The sequence below is a fragment of the Scatophagus argus genome, chromosome 17 (assembly GCF_020382885.2).
Source record: "Scatophagus argus isolate fScaArg1 chromosome 17, fScaArg1.pri, whole genome shotgun sequence".
Classification (NCBI taxonomy): Eukaryota; Metazoa; Chordata; class Actinopteri; family Scatophagidae; genus Scatophagus; species Scatophagus argus.
Window position 1 is genome coordinate 5,614,264 of NC_058509.1, and position 25,852 is coordinate 5,640,115.

General features: G+C 39.6%; 4 protein-coding genes and 1 long non-coding RNA gene across 9 annotated transcripts in view; 2 read left to right on the forward strand and 3 right to left on the reverse strand.

The window, feature by feature from the left end:
- The first annotated feature begins 293 nt into the window (after positions 1-293).
- anxa14 (annexin A14) lies at positions 294-6,080 on the forward strand. The gene is made up of 13 exons (XM_046418283.1): positions 294-409; positions 649-688; positions 1,269-1,365; positions 1,537-1,625; positions 3,052-3,165; positions 3,297-3,387; positions 3,500-3,579; positions 3,845-3,883; positions 4,318-4,408; positions 4,513-4,608; positions 4,706-4,761; positions 5,376-5,483; positions 5,653-6,080. The coding sequence occupies exons 2-13, from the start codon at positions 662-664 to the stop codon at positions 5,710-5,712; spliced, it is 948 nt and encodes a 315-aa protein (XP_046274239.1). The 5' UTR covers positions 294-409; positions 649-661; the 3' UTR covers positions 5,713-6,080.
- Positions 5,287-7,847, reverse strand: LOC124074936 (mucin-7-like). Its single transcript, XM_046418285.1, has 2 exons — positions 7,604-7,847; positions 5,287-7,069 (listed from the first exon to the last, which is right to left on the reverse strand). Exons 1-2 carry the CDS (start codon positions 7,655-7,657, stop codon positions 6,416-6,418), a joined length of 708 nt encoding a protein of 235 aa, XP_046274241.1. The 5' UTR covers positions 7,658-7,847; the 3' UTR covers positions 5,287-6,415.
- Positions 7,848-9,099: 1,252 nt separating this feature from the next.
- LOC124075098 lies at positions 9,100-14,342 on the reverse strand. Its single transcript, XR_006845950.1, has 3 exons — positions 13,920-14,342; positions 10,409-11,665; positions 9,100-10,034 (listed from the first exon to the last, which is right to left on the reverse strand). It is a non-coding gene; the product is annotated as an uncharacterized LOC124075098 (long non-coding RNA).
- Positions 14,343-18,181: 3,839 nt separating this feature from the next.
- zgc:114119 (Mediator of RNA polymerase II transcription subunit 30-like) lies at positions 18,182-22,091 on the forward strand. The gene is made up of 6 exons (XM_046417334.1): positions 18,182-18,273; positions 18,371-18,417; positions 18,849-19,079; positions 19,964-20,122; positions 20,368-20,457; positions 21,122-22,091. Exons 3-6 carry the CDS (start codon positions 18,858-18,860, stop codon positions 21,215-21,217), a joined length of 567 nt encoding a protein of 188 aa, XP_046273290.1. The 5' UTR covers positions 18,182-18,273; positions 18,371-18,417; positions 18,849-18,857; the 3' UTR covers positions 21,218-22,091.
- A 1,200-nt stretch (positions 22,092-23,291) lies between these two features.
- Positions 23,292-25,852, reverse strand: part of ext1c (exostoses (multiple) 1c) — a 78,382-nt gene continuing 75,821 nt past the window's right edge. For all 5 annotated transcript variants that reach the window (XM_046417314.1, XM_046417313.1, XM_046417312.1 and 2 more), the window contains exons 11-12: positions 24,057-24,228; positions 23,292-23,968 (exon numbers count right to left, since the gene is read on the reverse strand). In XM_046417314.1, the coding sequence (XP_046273270.1) occupies positions 23,783-23,968; positions 24,057-24,228 (358 nt within the window). In that variant the 3' untranslated portion in view covers positions 23,292-23,782. The remainder of the gene's footprint in view (positions 23,969-24,056; positions 24,229-25,852) is intronic.

The window sequence follows — 25,852 nt, forward strand, 5'->3', positions numbered from 1 at the left end:
ACACCCTTCAATGAAGGTTGATACGTGGAGTCGCCACCACAAGAATTCCTCACTGATTAATTTTTTTTTCTTTTTTTTGGACAAATCAGCCTCAAATTCATGGCGTTATGGTGAAATCACAAGTAAGTCAGCTGCTGACAAACCTGACTGTCTGGATTCTTCCCTTGCCAGGAATGTAAGTATTTTACAAGTGGGTTGTCATAGTAACTCCGCAGACCAATGGTGTTGACAAAGCTGTGAGGACGGTGAGCACCGATTGGTCAGCCTTTTGATCGACAGTGTGCTGGGTGAAGTGCAGCAGGTGTGGCATAGTGAGGGTGGGACTGATATACAGGACTCATTAGAGGAGGCTGTAAAATACTCTACAGCGTCCACACCTCCCTGCTGCCGCCACAGAGGACTGTCACAGGTAGGTAAAGAAACAACAGTCATCCAAGTTTTTGTGAGAAAATGTGTTTGTTTTGGCATGTTGTCTCTCAGTAATCATAGGGATAGTTTTGCTGAGATAGTAGCCAGTTTCAGGAATAAACTGACTTGTCAAGTTAACGTTGCCTTTCCTACTTCTCACATGTCTCAAATGAAGATTTTAAAAAGTGTGTCTGTCCATTTATCTCATACTCACACTGTTTGTTTTTCTTTTACTCACAGTTAAAACAAAGCCATGGACACCGACTACTTCAAATCTCATGTAAGTAGACTTATTCTCAGTCCTGACTTACTCCTGCTATTGTGCTACGACATGTAGATAACAGTATCTGTTGTCATGTGTCCTCTGTTATCTGCATACCTTCAAACGTTATCTACAAAAGTCACTATGACGTGACACCTTCAGACATGCTGCAATGCTGCGATGTCAGCCCAGGTTTCTGTTTAGATCGTAATGCAAAGAAAGCCAACTCAAATGGGAATTTATTAATTCAAGTCACTCCTGCAAAGATTATATTGTTATGTTGTGTATATTGTATTTGCTGTTGAAGTAAAGGCTCAGCACTCACACACCATCCTTCCACGTGTCACAGCAGGAGTATGGAATATTTGACATTCTTCTTCATTCTTCAAGGTCAAGCACAATGAGAACAAAAACTTCTGCCAACGCTGCCATGATGTGTTGTGTAAATCTGCTATCATCATCATTTCATCTCTTGTTGCACATTCCACACGTTCGAGTCGCTCAAACTGACTGGTTGTGTATCCAGTGTCAGGATTTATAGCTTATCATCCTTCATTCTCTCCAATAATTTTTCTGTCTAACTTTCGGTTTCCCATAGGAGATGTGTTGGGGTACCCTTGGAACTGTGCGACCCTTTTCCAATTTCCACCCTGACCGGGACGCCGTGGAGATCCAGGCAGCCCTGGAGAAGAAAGGTACGGATTAAAACTGGTTTGGGAAGCCAGACGGGTGTTGTTGACCAACAGTGTTGGATAAAGCTGCACTCAGTCCCTCTTTTCTTTTGCCTCTTCACATTCCTCGCCCACATCTTTAATTACTCAGCGTTGTGTCATAACTGAAATCCAAACATTGTGTACCCAACCCAGATGCAGTGACTCTGGTGAGGATCCTAACCAATCGCAACAACACTCAGAGGCAAGTGATCGCCAAAACCTTTGAAGAAATAACGCAAAAGGTAAAGAGACAAACTTCTTCTCGTCTCAAGTGTTCCCTGTGTGAGACAAATGTGTGTGTTTGCTCATGTTTGCTGATCAAACATCATTTAAACTGGTCTTAAAAGGTTTTGAACACGCCTTTATTTAGAGAGGGATTAGAAAGCAGTACAAGTTAACATAAAGTCACAGCATGAGATGGGAGTCAATGTGATGCTCTGTGGTTGGGAATGGTTACTATTTCTTTAATATTTCTATTGATTTTTCTGGGTATTATGGGTGTATTTTGCAATCAATAAGAAATATGGAGGAAGGAGGTGCATACTTTCACACTGCCTGTGGTCAAACAGGCAGGAAAGTCCAAGGAGCTGAAACTGAATTCACTTTGTGCCCGTTTCAACAGTCAGGTTTCAGTTGTGTTTTACAACATTTAATTTGTTAAACTTGCTTTTGGTCTACTGATGTTGCGCAAGTGACCGTAAGATTCCTTCATTTATTATCATTTCATTTAAATTAATTTGATTTGATTTTGATTGTTCTCCAAGTGATCTTTACTGGCATGAATGTAGATGTACATTATTTACACAAAGCTCAGTGATTAAGTATTGAATATTAATAATTACTATTAATGAAGTCAAAGAGCATCTTCAAAGTACACAGACAAGACAACATCTGTTGATTCATGGTGATCCCCTTATGTTCTGTGTGTTCTTGCACACATGCCATGACAGCATCACAGACAAAAAGACAGGAGGTGTTTCAGTTGTCATCTGCTTTTACCCCCACTGAGGAGGTTTTTAAGGTCTGGTTTGTTCGTCTGTCTGTTTTTTCAGCAGCGTCACAGGAAAAGTGCTTGCCAAATTGTGTAGCATGAGCCTTAAATTTTGGAAGCAGTTGCAAATCACCGGGCAGATACAGGAACTACTTTTCACTTTCTCAGATTGAGTAGCGAGCTATTGAGTGAAGACAGGGAAACAGAAACGACCCCAGCACAGCAAATAATATTAAGAATAATAATAGAAGATAGAAGAAACACACTCATAAATGATGATTGAGAGGTGATGCTGACACTTCAGCTACACACATATTCTGATATATTCTGAAATATACCTGATATATCGTGGTTGTGCCTTCACATACAGTCTATTGGCCCTTCTGGATTCACTCTGCAGTTTTACACAGACCAGAAACATACTTTTGTACAAGCAGAACCTATGCACATGTTAGGAGTTTGATGCTTTGGTGAACTGGAGTTGAACCATCTGCACTCCCAAGTCACGTCCCCACAGACTGAGCTGCTGCAGCTCCAAGCAGCATCAAACTCCATAAAATAAAAGTTTAAAAGAAGTAAAATAAAAGAGTTTTCTCTTTTTTCTCTCTGGAAATCCAGAGTTGGTGTCTAAGATATGTGACAGAATGAATGTGTTTTTTTTTCTGACACTGTACCAGGACCTGGCAGCTGGTCTGAAGAAAGCTCTGTCTGGAGACCTGGAGACTCTCCTGCTGGACCTGCTGATGCCTCCTCTGCAGTATGACGCTCATCGCCTGCAACAGGCCATGGCAGTGAGTTGCTTGTTTGTGTGTTTGTGTACGAGGGGCTTGGAGTAGGTATTTTTATGTGTGTATGCAAGCTTTACCTTGTCCATCTGTCATATCCTGTGGTATACAGTATGTGTGTGCTTGTGTGTTTGCAGGGTTTGGGCACAGATGAGGAAACACTACTGGAGATCTTGTGTACACGATCTGGGAAACAGCTTCAAGACATTAGTGCCACATACAAACATTGTAAGACACAGAACATTTCTGGTCTTTCAATCAAAACGTTTTGGCTGATCGTTGTGGATACTGAAACCCAGGCTGTGTCCTGATTTGTCGTGTCGCTTGTCTCCCTTTTCAGTGTATAAGAAGGATCTGGAGAAGGAGCTGAAAGGGGAAACCAGTGGAGATTTCGCCAAGCTCGTGGGGGCTTTGCTAAATGTAACTATATCATTTATTTCCCTCATTATCACCTTAAATTTAAGACTTTAAAGCAGTTGGCCTTAGTCCTGCAGGGGTCAGTGAAGTAACAATCAATGGAATTGATCCCCCAGCTTTTACATTATTAAAACAAGTTGTCCTGGATACGAAATCACAATGGGGCGACATCACAATGGGATATCTGTGACTGGTTCTTCTGAAAAGCTTTTTTTTTATGGCATGAAGTTGCATTTACAAGTGTTTACTCCCTCTTCTCTCCCAACAGAAAGAAAACGTTGCCGGTGTAGTTCAAAGAGACATTGAGGTATTATTTTCCACTTTTATACACTCATGTTGTGTTCTAGGCGAGGAGCAGCTTTCTGTGCTGTATTTTTTAAATGTGATAAAACAGACTCAATTTACAGTGTAATCGATATGACTAACGGTTGTGTATTAATGAGAGATGAGGCGAAGCTTGTGATTTGGGACGGTGATCAGTAATCTTATCTTTGGACTTCAGAAATACTCGGTAACAAACTTTCTCAAATGTTTGATTACATATCTATCACCTTCATGTATGCAGAAAGTATCCATTACTCTGAGAATAAGGAGAGAGAATAAGTCTTGCACATTTTGTATGGAAAACAGGCATATCACTAAAGTGCTGCACTAAAGAAGAGCTGCCAGACAGGCACAGTGAACTTGCAGACCTTGCATGGAGATGTAGTGGGATTTCAGGTCTGTATTTTATTCTTCCAGTCCCTCTCTGTGTCACTAAATGGGAAAAAAGCTGATGCAGGACCGTGGATTGACATACTGACCTCTAGAGACTCAGACCATCTTAACAAAGGTGAGGAGGCTGTACTTAATTTTCACAGAGTTTTACAGAAGGTTGTCATTGTGTCAGATACAAATACATCCACTCATTGCCCTGACCTTGTGCCTTACTGTCAGTGTTGATGGGACTGGAGATGGAGAGCGGACAGATGGTGGATCAGATTTTGGAGAAAAAGTTTACGGGAGATATTCGACTGGGTTTGAAAGTTTTAGGTAAATAATACTTGAGATACTGCATGAGAGATCAGTATGAAGCTGTTCATGTGAATCAGTCTCTTATACAAATCTTTCTTCATCTCTCTTGTGACAGCACAGTGCATTCAAAACCCTGATGTCTACCTCGCCAAAAGACTAACAGCCACGAAGGTAAGATGCTGTCATCATCTTTTCTTCTAATGAGTTATGATAGTTGGTGATTAGATTATTAAACAATACTGGGGCTAGTTATGGATGGATTGTGTTCTTATATATATATATATATATATATATATATATATATATATATATATATATATATATATATATATTCTCAGGGCACATTTCAGAATCAGAATCAGAATTCCTTTATTAATCCCTGGAGGGAAATTCTTGAATTAATTTTTACCATGTCCGATAAACCACTCAGGCTTGCTAGCAAATTAGGTGTTTTTAGTTGCGGCCATGTAAATGTCATAAAACTATTTGAATTTGTTTATTTTTACCTTGCATGTAATTTGCATTGTAATAGTTAATGTAATGTTTGTCTCCAGTCCCTAAATGACCCTTTCAAACTGCTTCATTTTTTTTAGGGTTCTTGGCAGAGGCCAAGAGGCCAGAGGCCAAGAACCCTAAAAAGCAAATTTCTAGTCTGTGAATATGCAAAGATGAGTGGATAAATCAATAGCCCTGCTGATCACAAATTTGCATGAAATATCATCAGCTTTTTTTTTTTTTTACATGCGTGCCAAATTGGAATGCAAAATATTTGACTTTTCTTTCAGACACCGATAGTGCAGGGCATTATGGTGTCTCACTGTGAGGAAGATCTACTGTGCATCCGCGCTGCCTACCTGAAATTAACAGGCACTTCTCTCTACACTGCTCTGCAGGTCGGTCACACGCCTAAAACTGCGCTAGGCACGACACCTTAAAGTACTTGCATAAACATACAGTATGTGTACTGGCATGATTGGCATTTCCCTAAATTAAATATTTAAATCAGAGTTTCTTTTAGTTAAAAATTATATTAATAGTTACATGTGATCTTTTTTCCCACAGAAACAATTCAAAGGAGATCATCTGCAGGCTCTACTGGCCATCTGTCGATCTGAAGATTGAACAAAAGTTACAAATTTTAAGCAGCTAATTTTTTTAATGTAAATTTATATAGTTCTTTTTTCCCCCCCTCCTGGCACAATGCAAAAATAAACCTTAACCAAATTTTCACCTTTTATGGAGGCTCATGGAAGCTTTGCATAGCCTTGTTTTGAATGCATCCAACTTGGATGAGTTACGTAATGAGTGCAGGTGGGTTTTATGCTTTTGTTACTTTTATTTTTTGTCACAAGACTTCCCCTTCATCCTGATGTTCACACGGTATTTTTCCCAAACACTGCTCATAAATCTCTTTTTTTTAAATGAATGTTGATTCCTGAGTAAATAGTGTGTGTCTCCTGTGTATGTGTATAAAATAGTTAAAAACTGTACGCTCTGGTCTTTTCTATCTTGTGTCAACATCTCACACAGATTTTAGACTTAAAAACAATGAAGAAGGGAGCTCACACACTTATATGAGTAGCCTCATTCCTCACATCTCTTTCTCAATAATCTGTTATTCCTAATACCACATAGAGTTCACATCCATTATATTACATTTCTAGTTCATTAATGTACTTATGTACATTAATACATTAATTAATGTACTTACAATATAAATAAAACATTATTATTATTATTACTGTACATATAAAAGGTTTCATCCAAGATTTTACTCTTTTCAGTCCTTGAGTTTAGTCCTTGAGCGAGTTTTGCCGGCTGCTGCTCAGTGGCAGAGCATGTAGAGCAACAGCAGCCAAACAGAAATCAGCTGAGAAGCTTTCACCTTGGAGCCTCTATTCTTGGTGGTGGTTGTAGTCGTTGGTGTAGAGGTTGTGGTCGAAACACTTTGGGAGACGGTTGCAGTGGCGGGTGGAGGTGTTGACATTGAGTTGGCTGTTGTAGAAACACTTTGGGAGACGGTTGCAGTGGTGGGTGGAGGTGTTGACATTGAGTTGGCTGTTGTAGAAACACTTTGGGAGACGGTTGCAGTGGTGAGTGGAGGTGTTGACATTGAGTTGGCTGTTGTAGAAACACTTTGGGAGACGGTTGCAGTGGCAGGTGGAGGTGTTGACATTGAGTTGTCTGGTGTAGAAACACTTTGAGAGACGGTTGTAGTGGCGGGTGGAGGTGTTGGTGTTGAGTTGTCTGGTGTAGAAACACTTTGGGAGACGATTGTAGTGGCGGGTGGAGGTGTTGGTGTTGAGTTGTCTGGTGTAGAAACACTTTGGGAGACGATTGCAGTGGTGAGTGTTGGCGTAAAGGTGGAGGTGGTCGGAACAGTTGTGCTGCTGGTGGAGTCATTCTTAGAGCTGGTGGTGGCAGGTGGAGTTGCGGCTATTGCGTTAGTTGCATTAAAATCAGTGCCGTTTCCTTGAGCCTAATCAGAACAAATTTAAACAATACTGTTAGAAATGGCAGCTACAGGGCAGGCACCAACAATACGTCTGCTTCACCTACTAACATCCACCCACAAACATCATGTCCCCCCAATCACTGCACTGGATGCTACCTGAGTTTTTATTTGCTTTCAACTAAATTACTGTCCTGTTCTCTAATTCTAGTCACATTATTTTACATTACAATAAAGAAGTGCAGATCACTGTATAATCCTAAAGATCAAACAATTTGCAGTTGCCGTAAAAGTTACAAAAAGCATCTGTGACTATTAAAGCAGTATGATACCATGACACCACAATTACAATAATGCTTTTGAGGACTTCATCAGGCATATTAAATTCATGAAAACCTTTTAAGTTCTTTTCAGTTTTAGGGCAATTATTGTTATTGTTTATCTGTTGTTTATGGGATGGTTATGGATTATTTATCAAATCTTGCTATGTACAAAATTAACAAAAAATCTCCATAAGAATAGTGAAAAAAAAGTATTTTTAAAAAATATATAAGTAGTTACCTTTACTAATGCCAGCATAGACATCACACAAAATCCCAAAGCCAGTATCTTCATGGTGGAGAGCAGAAGAGGAAACAGATGTGCACACCAGAAATGTTGCTGAAAATGTCCTCATGTACAGCAGGCAGGCTGGTGTGGTTTCTACTGCTCTATTAACCCAACTTAGTCGACCTTGACCGTCCTTCGGGAAACTGAGAACAAACGTTTTGTTCTTGCTTTTATACAGAAATATCACGTTTTGGGAGGAGACAAGTGTGGATTTATGATGTTCAGTATAACCTGGCACAGCATCCAGGAAGTTGATTCCAGCGTTAACCATTTATGCATCGACATTTTATTACATTATTTATGTTAAAGAAATTATACTGGTCGGTTCTCAGGGAATATGCAATCTTGTACATGTTAAAATATACATTATATTTTCAATATGTTCTGCTTTTTATGTCTTTAACAGTGATGGAAAATCTTCCACTTCCTTACTGTGCTCCTAAACCCATTTCCCTTTCCCTGTACATGCATTAAATTTAAACTGTTTTGTTTTTGTTTTGTTTTTTCAGATTAATTCTAAAGAGCAAATCATTTATCCTGATTCCTGGTGAATAATTCACAAACAAAAAAACAACATCATTTCCTTGTGTGGAACTGCCTGTGCAGGTCGAAAGGCGGGGTTGTCAGTGGTTTTTCCAAGTACGTCATTCAGCAGGAACATCCACTGGATGTAGGAACACAAGAGCATGAATGACACTTTTGTTACTCGGTGATACCATCTTTGTCACAGCAGCTGCCAACTCATTTGTTTATCCCACTTAATCTTCTTTTTCTGTCACGGACCTAACAGGCCATCTTGCCTTACTGAAAGGTAACAGTATTTAAATCCACTGGGATTATAGATGGAAACTGATGGATATCATGGATAGATGGATATGGAAACTTGTTCAACCGTGTTTTAGTTATTACTTGAATAAGCCTGTGAATATTCTCATTCATCCAGGTCATGGTTATGTCAGGGAAATTCAATCGAACGCAACTGGACTTAGTTATTTGTCTTTGAAGACGTTTCACCTCTCATCCAAGAGGCTCGCTTGACTAGTCAAGCAAGCATGAACTGATGAAGCCTTTTCGCTTGACTAGGCTGGGACTAGTTCCAGCCTGGGACTAGTTCCAGCCTAGTCAAGCGAGGACTAGTTCCAGGCTGGGACTAGTTCCAGCCTAGTCAAGCGAGAATGAACTGATGAAGCCTCTTGGATGAGAGGTGAAACGTCTTCAAAGACAAATAACTAAGTCCAGTTGTGTTCGATTGAATTTCCTTGAGATACTTGAATAAGATAAAATAAAATGGAGTAAGAAACAACAGACTGGATCCAGTATTTGAATGTTGTTAGTGCCAACGTCAAATCTTCTCTGTCTCTGTTAAATAAACTGTTTCAAAAATGTGCCCCATGAAAAATAAAGAAAAAAAATAACATTAATAACAAAAAATAACACTTATATTGTCAGAAGCAACCATCATATATTTGATGTTATATTAAAGATGGAAGAATATCTTTATTTTGAAAAACAAATATTGCAAATACAAGGTTTACATATTGGTAGTTTAAAATTATGTGTAAATATTCATTCAGTGTTCACTGGTGTTTGGACATACCAAGAAAAAGCAAATACTAGTGTACAAATGATTATACTAATACACACCCACGTAAAAACTTTTGCTTGAAAGGTCAGTACAGCTACAAGAGAGTGACATGCCCACAGGTAAAAATGACTATTCATTCACTGATTTTAAATTAAGCTTACACATGTTCAATATTCCTGATTGAATAAATATTGTCTCATGGGAAAATAAATAGCTGTGGTACCTGTGGTATGTACAAAGTCTAAATGTGATTTAAAATATCCCACCGTCAAGACCAAACATGCCACAACTCAACTCGTCAATTCATAATCGTCTGCTTTTTCATATCATTTTCCTTCATATCAATGCCAGAGTCTTGTGTCACGCAGTCAGCTGAAAATGTGTTTGCTTTCATGGGAAATATTCTGAAATAAAGCTCAGGTGTGCAGTGTGTTAAACAATGTTGTGTTTCAAGACTCACTCCAGCTCTGAGCCTCCAGGGGGCACTCATTGCCAGAGTGCATGAAGAACAGATGATCCAAACAGGAGACTGACTGAGGTGAAAACGTGGCTGTCTCCATTCTTTGTGGTCATGGTGCTCACGGGGCTCAGTGTAGCTGCAGGTCGAGTCGTGGTGGTCGTGGTGGTCGTGGTGGTCGTGGTGGTGGTGGTGGAGGTCCTGGCACTGCTGGGAGGGGTTCCTGTAGAGCTGTTATTACTGATGCCGTTAGTACTGCTGTTATTGGATGGCCAGGTTGTACTGGAGGTGCTATTGTAGGCCATCGCTGTAGTAGCACTCTGTGATGTATTCTCCGGGATCTGCGGAGGAGAGCAGACAGTCATAGGTTTATTCAATAGAGCATTTGGTGAAAGATGCTCCACAAATTCATATGTCAATTCTGGCATTGATTTAAATTACAAAAATGTATTAAAAATGGAAAATACAAGGGCAGGTCATTAAATAATGGTGACATTTCTCTGTGACGACAACTCATATGGCTCATTGAAGAGAATTTATTCATTTATTGATGATATTAGAGGTGTTGAGTTAGAAATTTTTTATCATTTAAACTAAAAAGATTCCAGAGTTTCTTTTACATTTAGATTATTTTCATGCTTAGTGCACATCTTCTGCTTCTCTACTACTACTACTACTACTACTTTACAGCCAGTGAAGAAGATTTGTTTTTTACCTGTGCACAGACAAATCCCAGCAGAGACAGTGAAAACAGCCCCAGGACAAGGTACTTCATGTTGGTTAGCGGATGATTTCCACTTGAAGTGAAACGGGCAGCTGGAGATAACCTGATGAAACCTCACTGTTTTTATCAACTACTCAATTTCTTTTTCTTTTGAAGGGCTGCTGTGGTCGTACACTTGTGTGTCCTTACTGAGAGTCTTAGATTTGTAAAAATGTGTTCTTCCAGAGGCTGGCCTTTTATAAGGCTTTCAGATTTTTCACCTGATACCTGTTTCCATTCAGGAAGCCTGGCCTCAGTCTCCACCCCAGCTATGAACCACAAATGCAAAACCTCACATTGAGCCAAATGAAATCAGCCTCAATATGTAAGAGATATCTTATCCCTCCTGCCTTTGTTCAGCAAAGTGCATCTAACCACTTTCCTGCAGCTATTTTGTTATCTTTTTATGGCTGTGACTGACTGTAGAGTTTAGCATGAAACTGACTTGAACTTAATGAGGCAAATTTATCAGACTTTAATAACTCCCTAGAATCCATCAGCTTGCAGTAAACATACAGATAAACTGCAATACACTGCTTTCATATGTTATATGCTTTCTCTCTGTGATTAGTATGTACTTTTGACATGTCAAGCATACGATCCTACGTCTTAAGAATGTCTTGGTTAAAAGAAGAAAAGAGCTCAGAGCAAACAAAGCACTTCATGGCACTCATGTGGTACTGACATGGTATATGCGTGACAGTAAGAGATTAAACAAAAGATTAAATAAGAGGATCTGTCAAAAATCATATATTTCTACTGTGGAAAGGTATTTTTTTTTTTTAAATGCTCTCAGCCCTATACACCATAGATCAGAACGGAGATCACAGCCAGCAGCAGTTGACTGCAGGATCTGAACGAGGAGGCAGAGCCTGCTTTTAAAGTCGTCGTAGCTGGAGTATTGGCAGTGCTGTTAGGCTTGATTGTCCCAGCTGTAGATTGCTGAGTGGAGGACGACGTGGTTCCAACTGTTTCAGTGGATCCAGAGGACATGGTGGTGTGCTTTGATGATGTGACGGTAGCTGTGGAGGAAGTGGAGGAAGTGGAGGAATTGGTGGAGGTGGAGGAGGTGGTGGAGGTGGAGGAGGTGGTGCTGGAGGAGGTGGTTGGAGTAGACTGGGTGATGGAGGGTGTGTGAGTGGTATTTTGGCTGGACTGCCATGCGGTTGTTTCTGTGCTGTTGTTGGTCTCGGTTGTAGACATTTGCCCCTGTGAAAAAGAACAACAGTTTGCGCTGCAAGTGTCATAAATCCAGAGTCGCTTAATAATGTATTGTACAGTATCTTTTAAAAAGTCAGCTCACTATAATAAAACAATACATTGAGAATTATTTTCTTACTTATAGTGCTGTCTAACCATGTAGTTTTGGTTTTGTTTATTCAGGTTTCAACCTCCTTCTCAGTATAACAGTTGTTTTTGGTATAAAGTAGGTTCAGCTAAAAACTAAAACTCAACTCAACCTTGTCTGAGTTGTCCTGAGTCACTGCGTCATTGTTAAAGGAATACTTAAACATTTTTGGAGCCAAAAAAGATTGAGAAAGGAAGATCAATATTAATCTCATGTCTGTGTATTAAATTTGGAGCTGGAATCAGGATGTGTTTACCTTTCAAGCCTACAAACACCTCTTAAGCTTTCTCGTTCACTTAGTGTATCTTATGAGCTAACATGGACAGAAATGTAAAAAAGCAGAAACAAAAAACAAAAGCAGAAACAAAAACAAAGCAGTTTTTGATTTGACTTTACCTGCCAAAGTTTTTCTGTCTGCTTAGCACCTGGCTTTTGTTTGCCAAGGAATAGTTCCAGCACCTAACTTCCCCTAAAACCACAAACTGTTGTTTTCACATTTCTGTTTACAAACAAGCTAAACTAATCGCTCATAGCTCTTCAGTGAGTTTTACAGCTGTTCATAGATGCTTTTGTTTTTATTTTTATTTTTTTATTTTTTTATTTTTTTATTTTTTTACTGCAGAGGTGTGATGGCTGATTCCCACTCACTGCCACGCCCTGACTTTACATGAAACTGAGACATTTCGCTCTTGGAGAGAAGCAAAATACTTTTCTCAAAATGTGAGTCTATACCCATACACATAGCCAACACATCCTGCTGACAATTTTTCAATAATGCATTCTTTTAGTGCCTTTAGAGCCCTGAGGCGAAATTCCACTGTAAATGGAAATCCCCTACACAGATCTATTTATGTTTGAGCAAATGAAGCCAGAACTTTCTCCATGGGTAAATACAACAAGAAGTTAGTGAAAAATACAAAAACTGGGTGAACAAAACCTTTAAGAAACAAAAATGTAACAATATGAATGGTATAAGAACGAAAAAAAAAGAAATTTAAATAACCGTAGCAACCAATCAGTGGGCTAAATTCTCTTTTCGAACCCTCTGTTCTTTCCTTGGCTCAGTGTCCTTCTGTTATGATTTGTTGCTGTCAGTCGTTGCTACAGACAAAGCTGCAGAACACTATGTCTCTGTGTCCATGCCAAATCATATGCAGCCACACCATGCAAAGGTCAGGCACCTGCTCAGACTGAATGCATGAGGCATGAAGTCATTAATCACGCTTTGCATGTTGCTGTGGTGGATAGAGCCCTGCCGTACATCTCCACCCTGCACTAATCGTCCCCTGACTGCACCCAGTATATGTGTGTCTCTGTCTTTGTTGTGTTTCATCTCCTTTCTAGTCCAAACGCTTTATTTTACCCAGAAAGATCATATCGTATATCTGCACTCCTGTGGCAAAAGGAAGCATTATTGAGGGCCGAAAAATTAAAGTAGGTCTAATATATTCAGTTTCACAGAATTTTTGCAGCGGAGGAGCTATAAATAAATAAATTCTGATCATAATTACAAGCGTAGTAACACAGTTTTTAGAGGAAAAGTCAAAAAGTCAAAAAGTAGTGAGCCGATTTGTATCCAAGTAACCAATGATTTTTCTCCATGTTTAAAATTTTATAAAATACTATGAGGAAAAAAAAGCCCACAATCAAAAGTCACTTCCTGTTCCTGAGGTCAAGAAGAAACTTTTAATTTCCATTTGTAAACCAACATTGATTGTAAGCCAACATTGATGGGAAGTCATTATAGTTGAATTAACGTACCATTTTAATTCAGGTTATGCTATTCAGATCCTTTGTTCTCAGGAGAAAATAAAGCTCGAACAGAAGAACATACTGTCTCTTTTAACTGAAAAGAGGATGTCAGGGTTTATAATTACCTCCATTTGCCTAGGCTTTGAGATGCATTTAAATGTTTCATTTACCTCTCACTAATTTGACTGCAACCCTACTTATACTAGAAAAACAAAAGCTAGCTGTGGTTTGTGCTTAAATTCCAAATAAATAAGCAGTCCAACCATTGTCCAATGTCAATCACAGCCCTTTGAATGTGGACACACACTCAGGACACTCAGCACAGCATCGTGCTTTGCACCAGTAATCCAGTTTATCCCTTACCTCAGTGCAGCCCAGCAACATGAAGGTCAAATAGACACAGAGTATAAGTATCCCTGTTTTCTCCATCTCGGTCTTCAGCTGTTTCTTTCAACTGTCTCCACCTTTCCACCTGTCCGTCCTTTTATACCTGCCACTTCACCCTAACGCTGATGCAAACGCTGATAACTGTCAGTCACCAGCGAGAGCTGAGCAGAAACAAAAATCATGCACTGTACTCTGGAGAACTTCCAACTCAGCCTAGATAAAAGACAAGTGAATCTGATATGTAAATTCAAATTATGGCACGAGGATGTTTTGTACTGAATTTGAATAAAGCACACTGATAAAATAATGTTAAGGGACTGTCTCACATCATACAGACAGTAGTGCTGTGTTACAGGATATATTATGCTGCCACATTTTAGGTCAGCTTATTTAGAAAGTTCAAATTTGGGTGAACAGGGCTTGAAGTGCTGCCATAAGCAAAACCACAACAACAAAAACAAAAAAAAACCCAAAAACAATTTTACAAACAATTTTTACAACAATTACACTGATATACACTGAGATAATAGTTAACATAATATGACTGGTTATGAAGAATGTAGAGAATTTCTTATAAACAAAAGAACACACAGTCACTTAATAATGTGATGTAATGTTAAAAGACTGTAATTTAACAGGATGCAAAAACCTTTTTTTTGGTTGTCTTTCTTCTATTGACCTTTATATCTTATACATAACAGATATGGCTGACATTAACGCAGTGCATTTTGATGGAAACAGAAACTAATGTTTCCCCTTTGTGTGTAACTTTTCACTTTCAACCAAGCTCAGATAAACTTGAGGGAATAAAAGGAAAACTGATAAGAAATGATAAGGTAATTCACCTAAAAATGGAATGTGAAAACAGAAACTCATCACAGAAGACTTTTAGAGTTACTCTGATAACTCAAGAATTCCATATTTATTTTTCACTTTTTAACATTTTTTCACAATGATGAAAAATCAGGGAATAAGATTTCACCTTGTCTGCTGGCCAGCAGCTGAAGGCTCTCTTGGAACAACTGAGGCAATCAGAAAGGAATGTGCCCCATGATGTTTAGTTTTTGATACTGAGTTTGTGCAAATACTTAAAGTTGGCTTCTTATCGTTTCCTGAAAAGCAATGACGTGACAGCCTTATTGCGCTTGTGCATGAAAGTGCAATAACATTTTGGCCCACAGCTGCTTTTTTCCAACTTTCACTCAATATTAGCATTATAGAAAGAAATGATCAAATTTGAATTAGCAGGTGTTTTATTTTTTGAAAGAAATATATATACCAGCTTGTACCATTGTGAAATGCATTTTATGGTCCCATAAAGCTTTGACTTCTAAAGTAAACAGGCAATCCCTCTCATTTTGCTTTTATTAGGTTAAAAATAAAAGAGCGAAGGGTGTGACAGAAAGTCTAAAAGTGATAAGTTACACAGTTCTCACTGGCACTCTGTGTGACTACATCCATCCATCCATCCATCCATCCATCCATCCATCCATCTTCTTCCGCTTCATCCGGGACCGGTTTGCGGGGACAGCAGCTTGAGCAGGGATACCCAGACTTCCCTCTCCCCAGACACTTTCTCCAGCTCTCCCGGGCAGACCCCAAGGCGTTCCCAGGCCAGCCGAGTGACATAGTCCCTCCAGCGTGTCCTGGGTGTTCCTCGGGGCCTCCTCCCGGTGGGGCATGCCCGGAAGACCTCCCCAGGGAGACGTCCAGGGGGCATCCGAAACAAATGCCCGAGCCACCTCAACTGGCTCCTTTCGATGTGGAGGAGCAGCGGCTCTACTCCGAGCTCCTCACGGGTGACAGAGCTCCTCACCCTATCTGTGTGACTACAGTTTTTTCCAACCTTAGCCAGACACTATGATCCACAAAAGGAACTCACAAATTCACCATTTAACATGTGTGAACATGCAGGTGATTAAAGGGAAGGTGTGTGATCTCAGATATAGTGATCGGATTTTAGTAACTTAAACCACAGGAGTGAAACACCTCTGACTCAAGTCCAGTCTAACACTAAATAAATCATAACCAACCTTCATGTTAGTTGTCACTACAAAACTTCAAGGACAGAGAAGGAAACAAACTTGTTCCTGTTAAGTGTTTAACTGGTAAGCCATTGTTGTGCTTTATCAGCTGTGTTATCTTCATGCTGAATATTTCCTATCAACCATTTTAATGTCTTTTTCAGATTGCTCAGTGCCCTGTGCCATCTGGACCCTGCTGCCATGACTGTGTGTTTCATTTGTGACCCTGTTTAGCTCAGAATGAGTCCCTGAAGGCCAGTAATTGTATTCTTCCTTGTCTCATTTTGATATCTGTTACTGGCACCTTCCGTGTGACACACTTTATCTGCTGAGTTATTGATTCCATGAAGTAGTATTTGACTGCTTTGCCATAAAAATGTAACTAGAAGTGGGAGAGTTCTTGGAAACATTCCATTTGATGTCTTGGTTAATTGCAAATCTTTGGAGAACATTGCTACAGTAATGAACAAAGGGAAATGAACTCATGAGAAATGAAACTGAAAGATCCTTCTTATAATACATGCTGAATTGCTCATGAAAGGAGAAGCACAGATTATGTTGCTGATTTCCATTCAGTGGTTTAAACTAAACCAAAAGACTAAAGACTAAACAAACATTTAGTCAATAGCAGGTTGTCACAAACCAAACTGATTGTGCTGGATAACAAGTAAGGGAATAATCAAACATTATTACATTTAATTTTCTGGGGACCATGACTGTTAGCACCAAATGTCAAGGTGACTTTTCCTCTGATGTTTTTTCAAACAAGTAATAAAGGCAAAGAATTCAATTTGGACAGTAATACCCTGTTAACATTCACCTTTGTGTCACCTTTCAAGGTATCAGTACAATCAAGTTTGTCTCTGAAGAGATCTATGCTATCAACGCAGTTTGCAACTAAATTAATTATAAACTAAAAGAAAAGTGCATGTTTTTGGACATTATGCTTAGTGGAAAAGCTTTTCCACTGAACATTGTCATTCATAAAATAAAACTGTCAGGTCAAAATACGCTCGGATGCATCTAACACACTTAATTCTTTGGCTGTATCTGCTGCATTGTGATCTGCATGTTCCTGTGACCTCTGTTCCTTTTTTAATTCCTGTCCGCAAACAAAATCTCCCTCAGGCTGCTAATACAGTTGAAGGTGAAGTTCTACAATGAATGAACAAACAGGAATGAAAATGGTGAAGTAAAAAAAGTGAAGTAAGGGAGCAGATTAAAACAATTTCGAGTCAAAACAGGGCACAGATGATTTATTGCAGTGATTCAAAGTAGGGAAAAGTAAAACAGTTTAGTAAGTAAATAGGTGACATTTGTTGTTGGAGTTTTGTTTTGTCAAATATCTGCTTGACTATGTGACTCACAGTTTGTTAAGATTAACGAAGGACATTTTAAACTGTAAACTAGTCGTACTTCCTTGTAGCCTTTGGTCCGTCAACAGGAGTGCAACCATTGATTAAACATGAATGAAGTCAGCCACATCGATTTAACAAAAAAAGAAAGAAGGTCTACACATGAATTATTTGGCATTACTGAATGTCATTGGGCTGGAATTCATTAACCTCAAAAAGCACATTATATGTCCCGTTAGTGCACACTTGACATATATAAGTTCTACACTTCTATGAAATGTTTTAAAGAAGTTGTAAAGATACCTTGGTAGAGCCTGGGATGGCTGATGGGTCACTCAGTAACTTCTTTTGGCACTATCTTTGGCTCTTAAAAAGCAGGCATATATTTGCAGAATATAATGTTTGTAGAAGGGTTTTATCAGTCTCTCTAACTAATGGTAGCCTCACTATTTCCCATCGCCATCCTATAATATAGCTTGGTAATAATATTCTATTGGTGTGTAAGGAATGTTATAATGTTATAATGCTACAGTATTACTTACACATATTTCATGCTATGATATCATTGCAATACAAGACCAGTTTATAATGTATAATGAATTGATAAGATTCACTTTCTCAAAAGTGGAGTATTAAGTATATTACATGGTAAACATGATCTCCACCTTGACTTGCTACAACATGAAGATCCTACTTACACATTAATGTGTCGTATTAATCAGGGGTCATTCCTACTTTCAGTTACTTTAAAATTGTGAATGCAGTATTTTTACACTATGGTAGTCCCCACTTTTTAATGTAAATGATCTTAAAGGCTTCTGAGTGCTTCTTAAACTGCTTCGTTGTGGTAAAACTTGTGCTTGCAATGCATTGACTCAACAACTGCTGTCTCCATCTGGTGGTGGGAAATGTGTCCTGTTCTAACAGGAAGTGACGCAATGAAAGGATGAGGTGCAGCGCTTTTCTGAAAGAAATCACTTGAACGACAGCATTATGTCTTACTTAAAATAATAACTCAGGCAAACGTTTCTTTTCGCCATTCCTGTAGGAAACGGGAGACATTTGAAAGTATTTACGCAAACGAAATTAATTTAGGTAAGTGGTTTTCTGCATATGTCGCCCGCTAATTAGCAGGCTAGCTGCTAACTAGCTTGGCTCCGTCTGAGCCTCCAGTAGATTTCATAGGCTAACGTGTTTAGCCACCAAGATTAGCCTATGTCAATTAGTGAATACTTATTTTCTAATATCTTCGGTGTGTAAAAGAATAAATGTTTTAGCTTTGTGGGTTTTCCTGTCAGTAATATTTTATTTATAGTGTATAGATTAACGTTACATCTTCAGGACTTGGTGCACTTTTGTCATTGTTAGTTTTTATTTGTTAATCTGACGTTAATGAACTAGCGCTAGTGAGTATCGGTCTGCCCTCCCGTTTGTGAAATCAAGTTTCGAGTACTCACAGCATGTTTTAGCACTTTAACACGCCATCGCCTTTGAGAATTTATCTCAATCCGATCCCTTTCCTATAGGTTCGTTTAATGATGGCAGCCTCATTACCTCAGAAGCCAGGGATGGCTGGGATACCCCCCCAGCAGCAGCCTCACCTGCCCCCCAGTGCTGCCTCAGCCCCAGGTCAGCAGCCCCCTCAGGGAGCCCTGAGGGAGATCTCACCAGTGTTCCTCTGTCGGATTGGACAGGAGACCGTCCAGGACATTGTCACTCGCACCATGGAGATCTTCCAGATCACAAGAGCTACACAGGTACTTGACATAAGACTGGAGTGAGGTGGGGGAAGATGATGTTATTTTGTATGATGCACTGTTCATGCACTTGAGAAAAATCTCTAACTGTATTGGTTCAGTACACAGAGCTACCAGTTTGTTATGTAGATGTTCAATGCAATCCAATAGAACAGCCCTACTGTAAATCATTGATTTGTGAAACCTAGTCTTGTTTTGGATCTTTCGGCCATATAATATTTCGGCCCCTTAAGCAGATTAACTTAGCTTTAGAATTCAGTACTTTACTGCCACTGCAGATCACAATTTTTGTTTAACTCAGTGAAATGCCTTTATTTGTTTTTTTGAGAGATATTTTAAAAGCTACTGTGAGGAAACAGGATCTTTACTATCTCCTGCAGGTGTGTGGATGTCAGTTATGGCTGCTGTTTTTCTAGTTTACAGGGTTTCCTCTGTCGTCTGTCAGTCTGGATTTGTTCTCATCCTCATTCCTGTCGTATCTACTTGGAGTGTTTGTCAGCATCCCTCCCACTCATTCTTCCATCCCCTCCTGATCTGTCTCTCTCATCATGTCTTACTTTGTTTCTCAGTGTGTAACAGCTCTTCCAGCTTGTCCTTGTCCATTAAACTGAGTAATTTCTTTCCTGCGCACTAAAAGCTCTCAGAACAAAATTACAAAAACGCCACTGTCCACATGCTCTTATTATCAATGAGACACTATAATAAAAAGAAGAGAGAAGCATTCTGGACAGTTTCTTACCATATCATCCTTTTACTTTACAGAAAATTGAGAGTAAACATTAAAAAGTGTGTTGTGCTAATTATCATCACTTTATAGCACCGTATGAACCAAAATTGTAAACGACAGCTAAACTGATGAGACGTGCTCTGTGTCTTTGATTTAGCTTCCTAATGGTGTGACGCAGAGCCAGGCCATGTATCAGGACCGCTTCGGGAAGCTCCAGGAACACCTGCGGCAGCTCGCCCTTCTGTTCAGAAAGCTCCGGCTCCTGTACGAACGCTGTGTGGAGATGACCTCTGACCTGCAGGAGGGGCCAGCAGAGGTTAGGAATAAGAAGTCTGATATTCAGTTTATTCGTTGAAATAAATAACAAACACTGCTGGAAACACATAAATTACAACAGCACTGACAAGGATTTTTAGTCTTTCTCTCCTTGGATCTGTGCTTGATTGCTTGCGTTTTCAGAATTATCAGTGCATGTTTTCTGTCTTCTTTTGGTATCAAACCCCAGTGCATTCATAGACTGAGAGTGGAAAAAACTGCTTTGCATGTATTTTGTGTCCTCAGCTTGTGCCTTATGTTGGGGAGGAGCTGGTTTCCATCAAGGTGGAGCCCAGCGGTCCTGCTGTCAGCCAGGAAAGAAAAGAGGTTCTGGAGGTAAGTTTCTGCAGTAACCCATGTTCTAATGAATAACATGCAAAGTAATAAAAAAAAAAGGTGGCATGTGTCTCATATTTCCATATGCTTAAGTGGCACTTGGTTTAGTAAAATATGACGATCATTTAAAGTCATGCACCCCTTCAGTTTCTTAAACAACATAAACATCCTGTCACAAGACGAGTGACACAATATCACTCTCTGACAGCTCAGGCTTTTGTTGCTCATTTTTCCCGTTAAGCTTTGATAGAACTCTAAGCATGAAAAAAACATTTAGCTTGTAGTAAGCAAGCCCCCTACAGTTGCCTCTAGATGGCAGTGTTGACACACTCCGGGGGTGCCATGTGGCATTACAAGTGACATGCAGAAACCATGTCTATCATCAATAAGTAAATGTTCAAAGTTAGCCTGGTGTTTTTATAAACACATGAGTCAATATGCCAGTGGGACTTAAGACTTAAGGTAGGGTTGGAAACTGGTGCCACGCAGCAAATTGCAAATAGAAAAGTTTTTAAACAACATTAGTATCAAATCCAGCTGAAAATAAGTCAAATTGGTTCATGTTTATAGTGAGTAAGTAAGTTCTGATGCTCAAGTTATGGCTCATCTGCTTTTAAGGTGTTTTACTAATGAATGTTGTGTGTCTTTTCTGGTTCACCCCCAGAAGGTACGCCAGAAGAACCAGGAGATGAAGGTTCTGATGGATCAGATGAGGAACCTGCTGTGGGATGTCAACGCCATGTTGACGCTCAGGAAATGATAGTTCCACTTGATCCCTTCTGGTCTGAAGAGATGCATTCTTCCACAGGAGTTACGGCTGCATATTGGAAAAGACCAGGTGAAATAAGAGAATTTGTGTTGGATTCTGAATACGGGACTGTCCACTTTGGTACACCTCCTTCGTGGTGTTGTCACTGAAACTCACAATTCACTGAAGAACCACGCTGTTTATTACGTATTATATTGAATTTGTTGAGGGGCAAACTATTAATGCTATAGGAACAATGATACACTCCAGCTTCAGGAATTATTCTTTTTTATACAAGGCAGCTGACAACCCACTGGTTGTTTCCCAAGCGCTCTACAACTGTTATTTTGTCACTCTGTATTTTTGCAAATAAGATATGGACTCCTGCTTTCACGCTAAATAATGAGTTGTAACCTGTAGTGCCTCAGGTTAAAACAAAAAGAAAGGTTTTCTTAAAACACTGTATTCATGGTGTCTTGCCTCCGGGTGCTGAGTTGACACCAGGCAGACTTGAATTCATTGCAGGTAATTTTTCCAGAAGGCACAGAAGCTGATCTTATGACTGTGTTTACAAAAGGAACAGTTGCCCTTATTATGCTCTGTCAGTTGTAAAAACACTATCTGTTCAGAATTCAAATTAGCCCCTTGGCAGCTATGTATCTCAGGTGTTTTGTACAGAAGTAAGTGTGTGTGTGTGTGTGTGTGTGTGTGTGTGAAATGTACTTAATGAGATTAGCTTCCTGAGTGCTTGAAAGCACACCTGTTTACCCTGAGGGGGCTGAGACTTGCTTGCCTGTGAATTTATTTTTGTAAACTGGGGGACAAAAGGTAGGCCCACTGGGTCATTTCTGTTTTGTATGGAATAAACCTTTTTTTTTTAATTTAACAACATTTCTGGGCATATACTTTAAAATCCTGCTTCTAACTAAATACGGGATTGGCCAGCTCAGTCGCTGTGGTATGTACTCCTTTTTATCAGTTCCAGCCTTGAGGGCTGATGTGCATGAAATGCATGATCTCCTTCACAATGGAGATGTGTAAATACATCAGGGCGTATCCACCAGCACATAATGATGCATATTCTGACCCTGACCCTTTGTATTCATCTTTCTTTGCATACCAACAGCTCATCAGTGTGGCGCTCCCACACTACAACTCGGCATCAAAGTCTGTGAGAATCCCAGAATCACTAGAACACAGAGGACTTGTGATTAAGCAGAACTTTTGATTGCTGTAATTGTTTTTAGAGTAATTTCATCGCTAATTCAGTCTACCCAAAAGGATTTCTCGGTTAAATTGATTGCTAGAAAAATAACATCGCAGGATTTCAACTGTGTAAGCAAGGGAACGCTTCATGCCACAAATTATCAGTGTAACCATCAGGTAGGAAAATGTGCTTGTCTCATTTTATATGAGCTGCATGTGTTTACACAACATGAAGTGGGCTTCTGGTAATTTTTTGCTAATTGTGGAAGTTGAAAGTATGTGGTGGCTTAATGGAGAGTAAAATTGAAATGATATGTCAACTTGCAGATAATTGAATTTATAAATATCTTGATAATTGATTTGAAAAATGGTATTTTAAGTAAGTATTTTATTCAATATTCTATAATGGTGAGTTGAACAACTTTTTGGCAACAGATTTTTCTGACTTTCTGACATATAGAACAGTTGAATAATTGAAAATATAATCATCAGATTAATAGTCATTATTTGCAGGACCGGTTAAGGCTCATGATCCTGTTAAAGGATGTCCAATGCACAGGACATTCAGATATGTAAACAGGACTACAATGAAGTCTAGTATTTTCTTTTTCTTCACTAAGCTGACAAGTGATCTGTGCTTTTACATTTTTCAAATGTTCAGTTTTTAAAAAAAGAAAATGGGGGGATAATCTCATTCTGGGCAATAAACCAGATTCTTCCCTGTTGTCTTCCTGCCACATGTAGAGTTACAGCATCCAGATTTGGCTACTTCAGTATCTTAAAATACATCGTGAGGCAATCTGGTTCCTTCGTCTCTGCTGAAAATATATGGACTGTGTACCAAGTAGGGGAAAAAAAAAAAAATCTGCAGCACCTTGAGTTTGCATTTATAAATCATTTTATTGGGTTTACAGTTAGCATTTTGATGTGAAGTGATCGGTTTCCATGGCAACTCTCCCTGCACAGTAACGCTGAGACACACATCGACAGCTGGAGCGCATGGCACCAGTCCCTTGGGTGCTTCTGGCATGAGATAGCCATTCCATTCTTACTGTCACAGCAACAGCACTGAGATCTGAAGTGTCCACACGTTCCTTTTTTTGCTGTCCAATAGAGATTGTCCTTTTACAGAAAGAGGCCCAATCATAGGGACTCTTTCAAGGCCCGTAAACATCCTCCTCTGTTGTCTAAGCAGACTCATGGAGGGAGGAGAATCACAAATGGACCACACTGCCACTATGCCCACATCTCACACAGTCTTGAGTATCTCATCTTGACTGTCCATCACTGATTGGTCAGTTTGTCCCAAAGGCCACTAAACCTGACCTTCATGCTGCTCCCCAGCCTTTCTGTCCATTTGCTTCATCATTTTCATGCTCTCTCCAGGTCTTTGTACTTCTTGCGCAAAACAGACACTTGATCTTTGAAGAGCACAGGGTCCAGGCGAAACTGCGAGTGGACCAGGGGCATGTATCCAAACCAGTTGGCGAAGGTGTTGATGCACTCCTGCCGCTGGTTGAAGTGCTCCGGGTTGGCCCAGGGGACGCTCTTTGCACCCTGAGAGATGAGGGAGAAAAAGACTGTTATTCACCACCCAGGAATGACCTGACGCCATCAAACACGGGGTGAGAAAATGACTGCCTACCTGTGGACTGGGCAACTCTTTGTACTGTTTCCTTTGGGCCACTTTGATTGGTGGAAGGTGGGTTACAGCAGAGACCAGGAAGTTCATTAGGATGTCCTCACAGTTGGAGGTGCGATCCACCAGAGTCCGCAGAGACTGGGGTAGGTAGTGGGAGAACAGGTAGTGGTAGTACCTGTGGTGCAGGTTGAAGTCTTATTATACAGGCATGTAAGACATTTCCATTGAGGATATTCTTAATGAGAGCAAACACAGTACAGTACTTTGGAGATGAAGGTGTCACTGGATAATTTCCTTCAACAGCATTGAAACACAAAGCGCATGATCATAAAAATACAAAATATAATTTGGAAAAGAAGAGAATCCACCTGCAAGTACTGATTCTGTCAAAACCGTCAAAACGCGTATCGACAAAGAAAGACGCTGCTTGGTTTTCTTATAGATCACGTTGGTATTATTGACTGTATGATTACAACCACCTGTCCATTGGTCACCGTGTTGCCAGGAACGCAGGAACTATACATGTTCTCAGTATTTGTCATAAAAAAAGACTAAATGGCACCAACTAGAAAAACCGAGGTACATTTCAGCCACATGCCTTATAAAATCATCATCGGGCATCATTATGTAAAGAACACGAGAAATTTCTTAGATGTGGATAAAAGTAGCGTAAAAAAAAAAGATCAGGTGTAATTTTCAAACCCCACACCTCTATTACACTTCGCTCTATTATTCCTCTAGCAGGAATATTTTGTCAGATCTGTCGCCAGTGTGCCAACCCCAGCAATCTATTGCACTATTATTAGCCTAACTGCAACTTTAGCCTCTTGTATTCGCACTTGCAGTATTGTGAATCTCTTAAGACAAGCACATCAGCTTCTCACCTAATATAAAAATGTGTCTTACAGAATAAACACAGCTTATCACAGGTGGAGGCCTGGCAACAGCACCTGTATGGTGGTTACATCTACAGCAGAGGGCAGATGATGTGATGTATGGTGATGATATGTATCTGGGACAAGTTAACCATTTCGCTGCCATTGGGGTTTGATATTTATAGTGCACCAGAAGCTAAACCCCTGTGGTACAATCCATATGTTCTCCATTCTTTCAATTCTCAAGACTGGAGATTTTGGAGGCGCTGCTTTCTATTCAGCAGGTGCTCCCGAACTAAAATTAAGCACACTTAACTTATAATCCATTGTGTAACTTCACAACTCTTTTAAAAAAAAAAAAAACAAAACCCAAAAATCTCTGGAAAGCTGCTGCTTCTTCCCAGCTGCCGAATTGTGAGAAAATGACATTTTGCGAGCCGTCACATCAATTTACCAAAACAATATACAGTAGATAATTATAGAATTTGCATGTAAAAGACTACACTGAGGGTTCTCACAATGAGAAAGGTAGGTTTTAACTGGCTACTCATTGTCATTTCCCTTTTTAAGTGGTGAAACAGGCATTCGAATCAAATGCAAATGAGCCTTGCAAACCATTAAGCTGTAAAGATGCACATTAGCATGACAAAAATGTTTTGTTTTTTTGGTTTCATGGAAGCTGCTGGCAGAAATGACCACTTTGTTTCAAAATGTCACAAGGTTTTAAAGCACCCTGTCTGTGGAATAATTACTGCTACATACTTAAACATATTGCAGAAAAACTAACATCCCTCTGCCAATGCACATTTCAAATTCAGGTTTGTTTTTTCTCTTTGGAATCGCTTCAAGTAATCCTTAAGTAATCCAGTCATCCTCTGCTTTTCTTCTTCTCTTGCTAATGCATGCACATAATTTTCCTTGATA

Coding starts and splice junctions, on each gene's coding strand:
- LOC124074936 (XM_046418285.1), bottom strand. CDS start 7,657: ATGAAGATACTGGCTTTGGGATTTTGTGTGATGTCTATGCTGGCATTA. Junction 7,070..7,603: donor CTATGCTGGCATTAGTAAAG/GTAACTACTTAT, acceptor TGTTCTGATTAG/GCTCAAGGAAACGGCACTGA.
- anxa14 (XM_046418283.1), top strand. CDS start 662: ATGGACACCGACTACTTCAAATCTCAT. Junction 3,166..3,296: donor GCCTGCAACAGGCCATGGCA/GTGAGTTGCTTG, acceptor GTGTGTTTGCAG/GGTTTGGGCACAGATGAGGA. Junction 4,762..5,375: donor AAAGACTAACAGCCACGAAG/GTAAGATGCTGT, acceptor CTTTTCTTTCAG/ACACCGATAGTGCAGGGCAT.
- zgc:114119 (XM_046417334.1), top strand. CDS start 18,858: ATGATGGCAGCCTCATTACCTCAGAAGCCAGGGATGGCTGGGATACCC. Junction 19,080..19,963: donor AGATCACAAGAGCTACACAG/GTACTTGACATA, acceptor TCTTTGATTTAG/CTTCCTAATGGTGTGACGCA. Junction 20,123..20,367: donor TGCAGGAGGGGCCAGCAGAG/GTTAGGAATAAG, acceptor TTGTGTCCTCAG/CTTGTGCCTTATGTTGGGGA.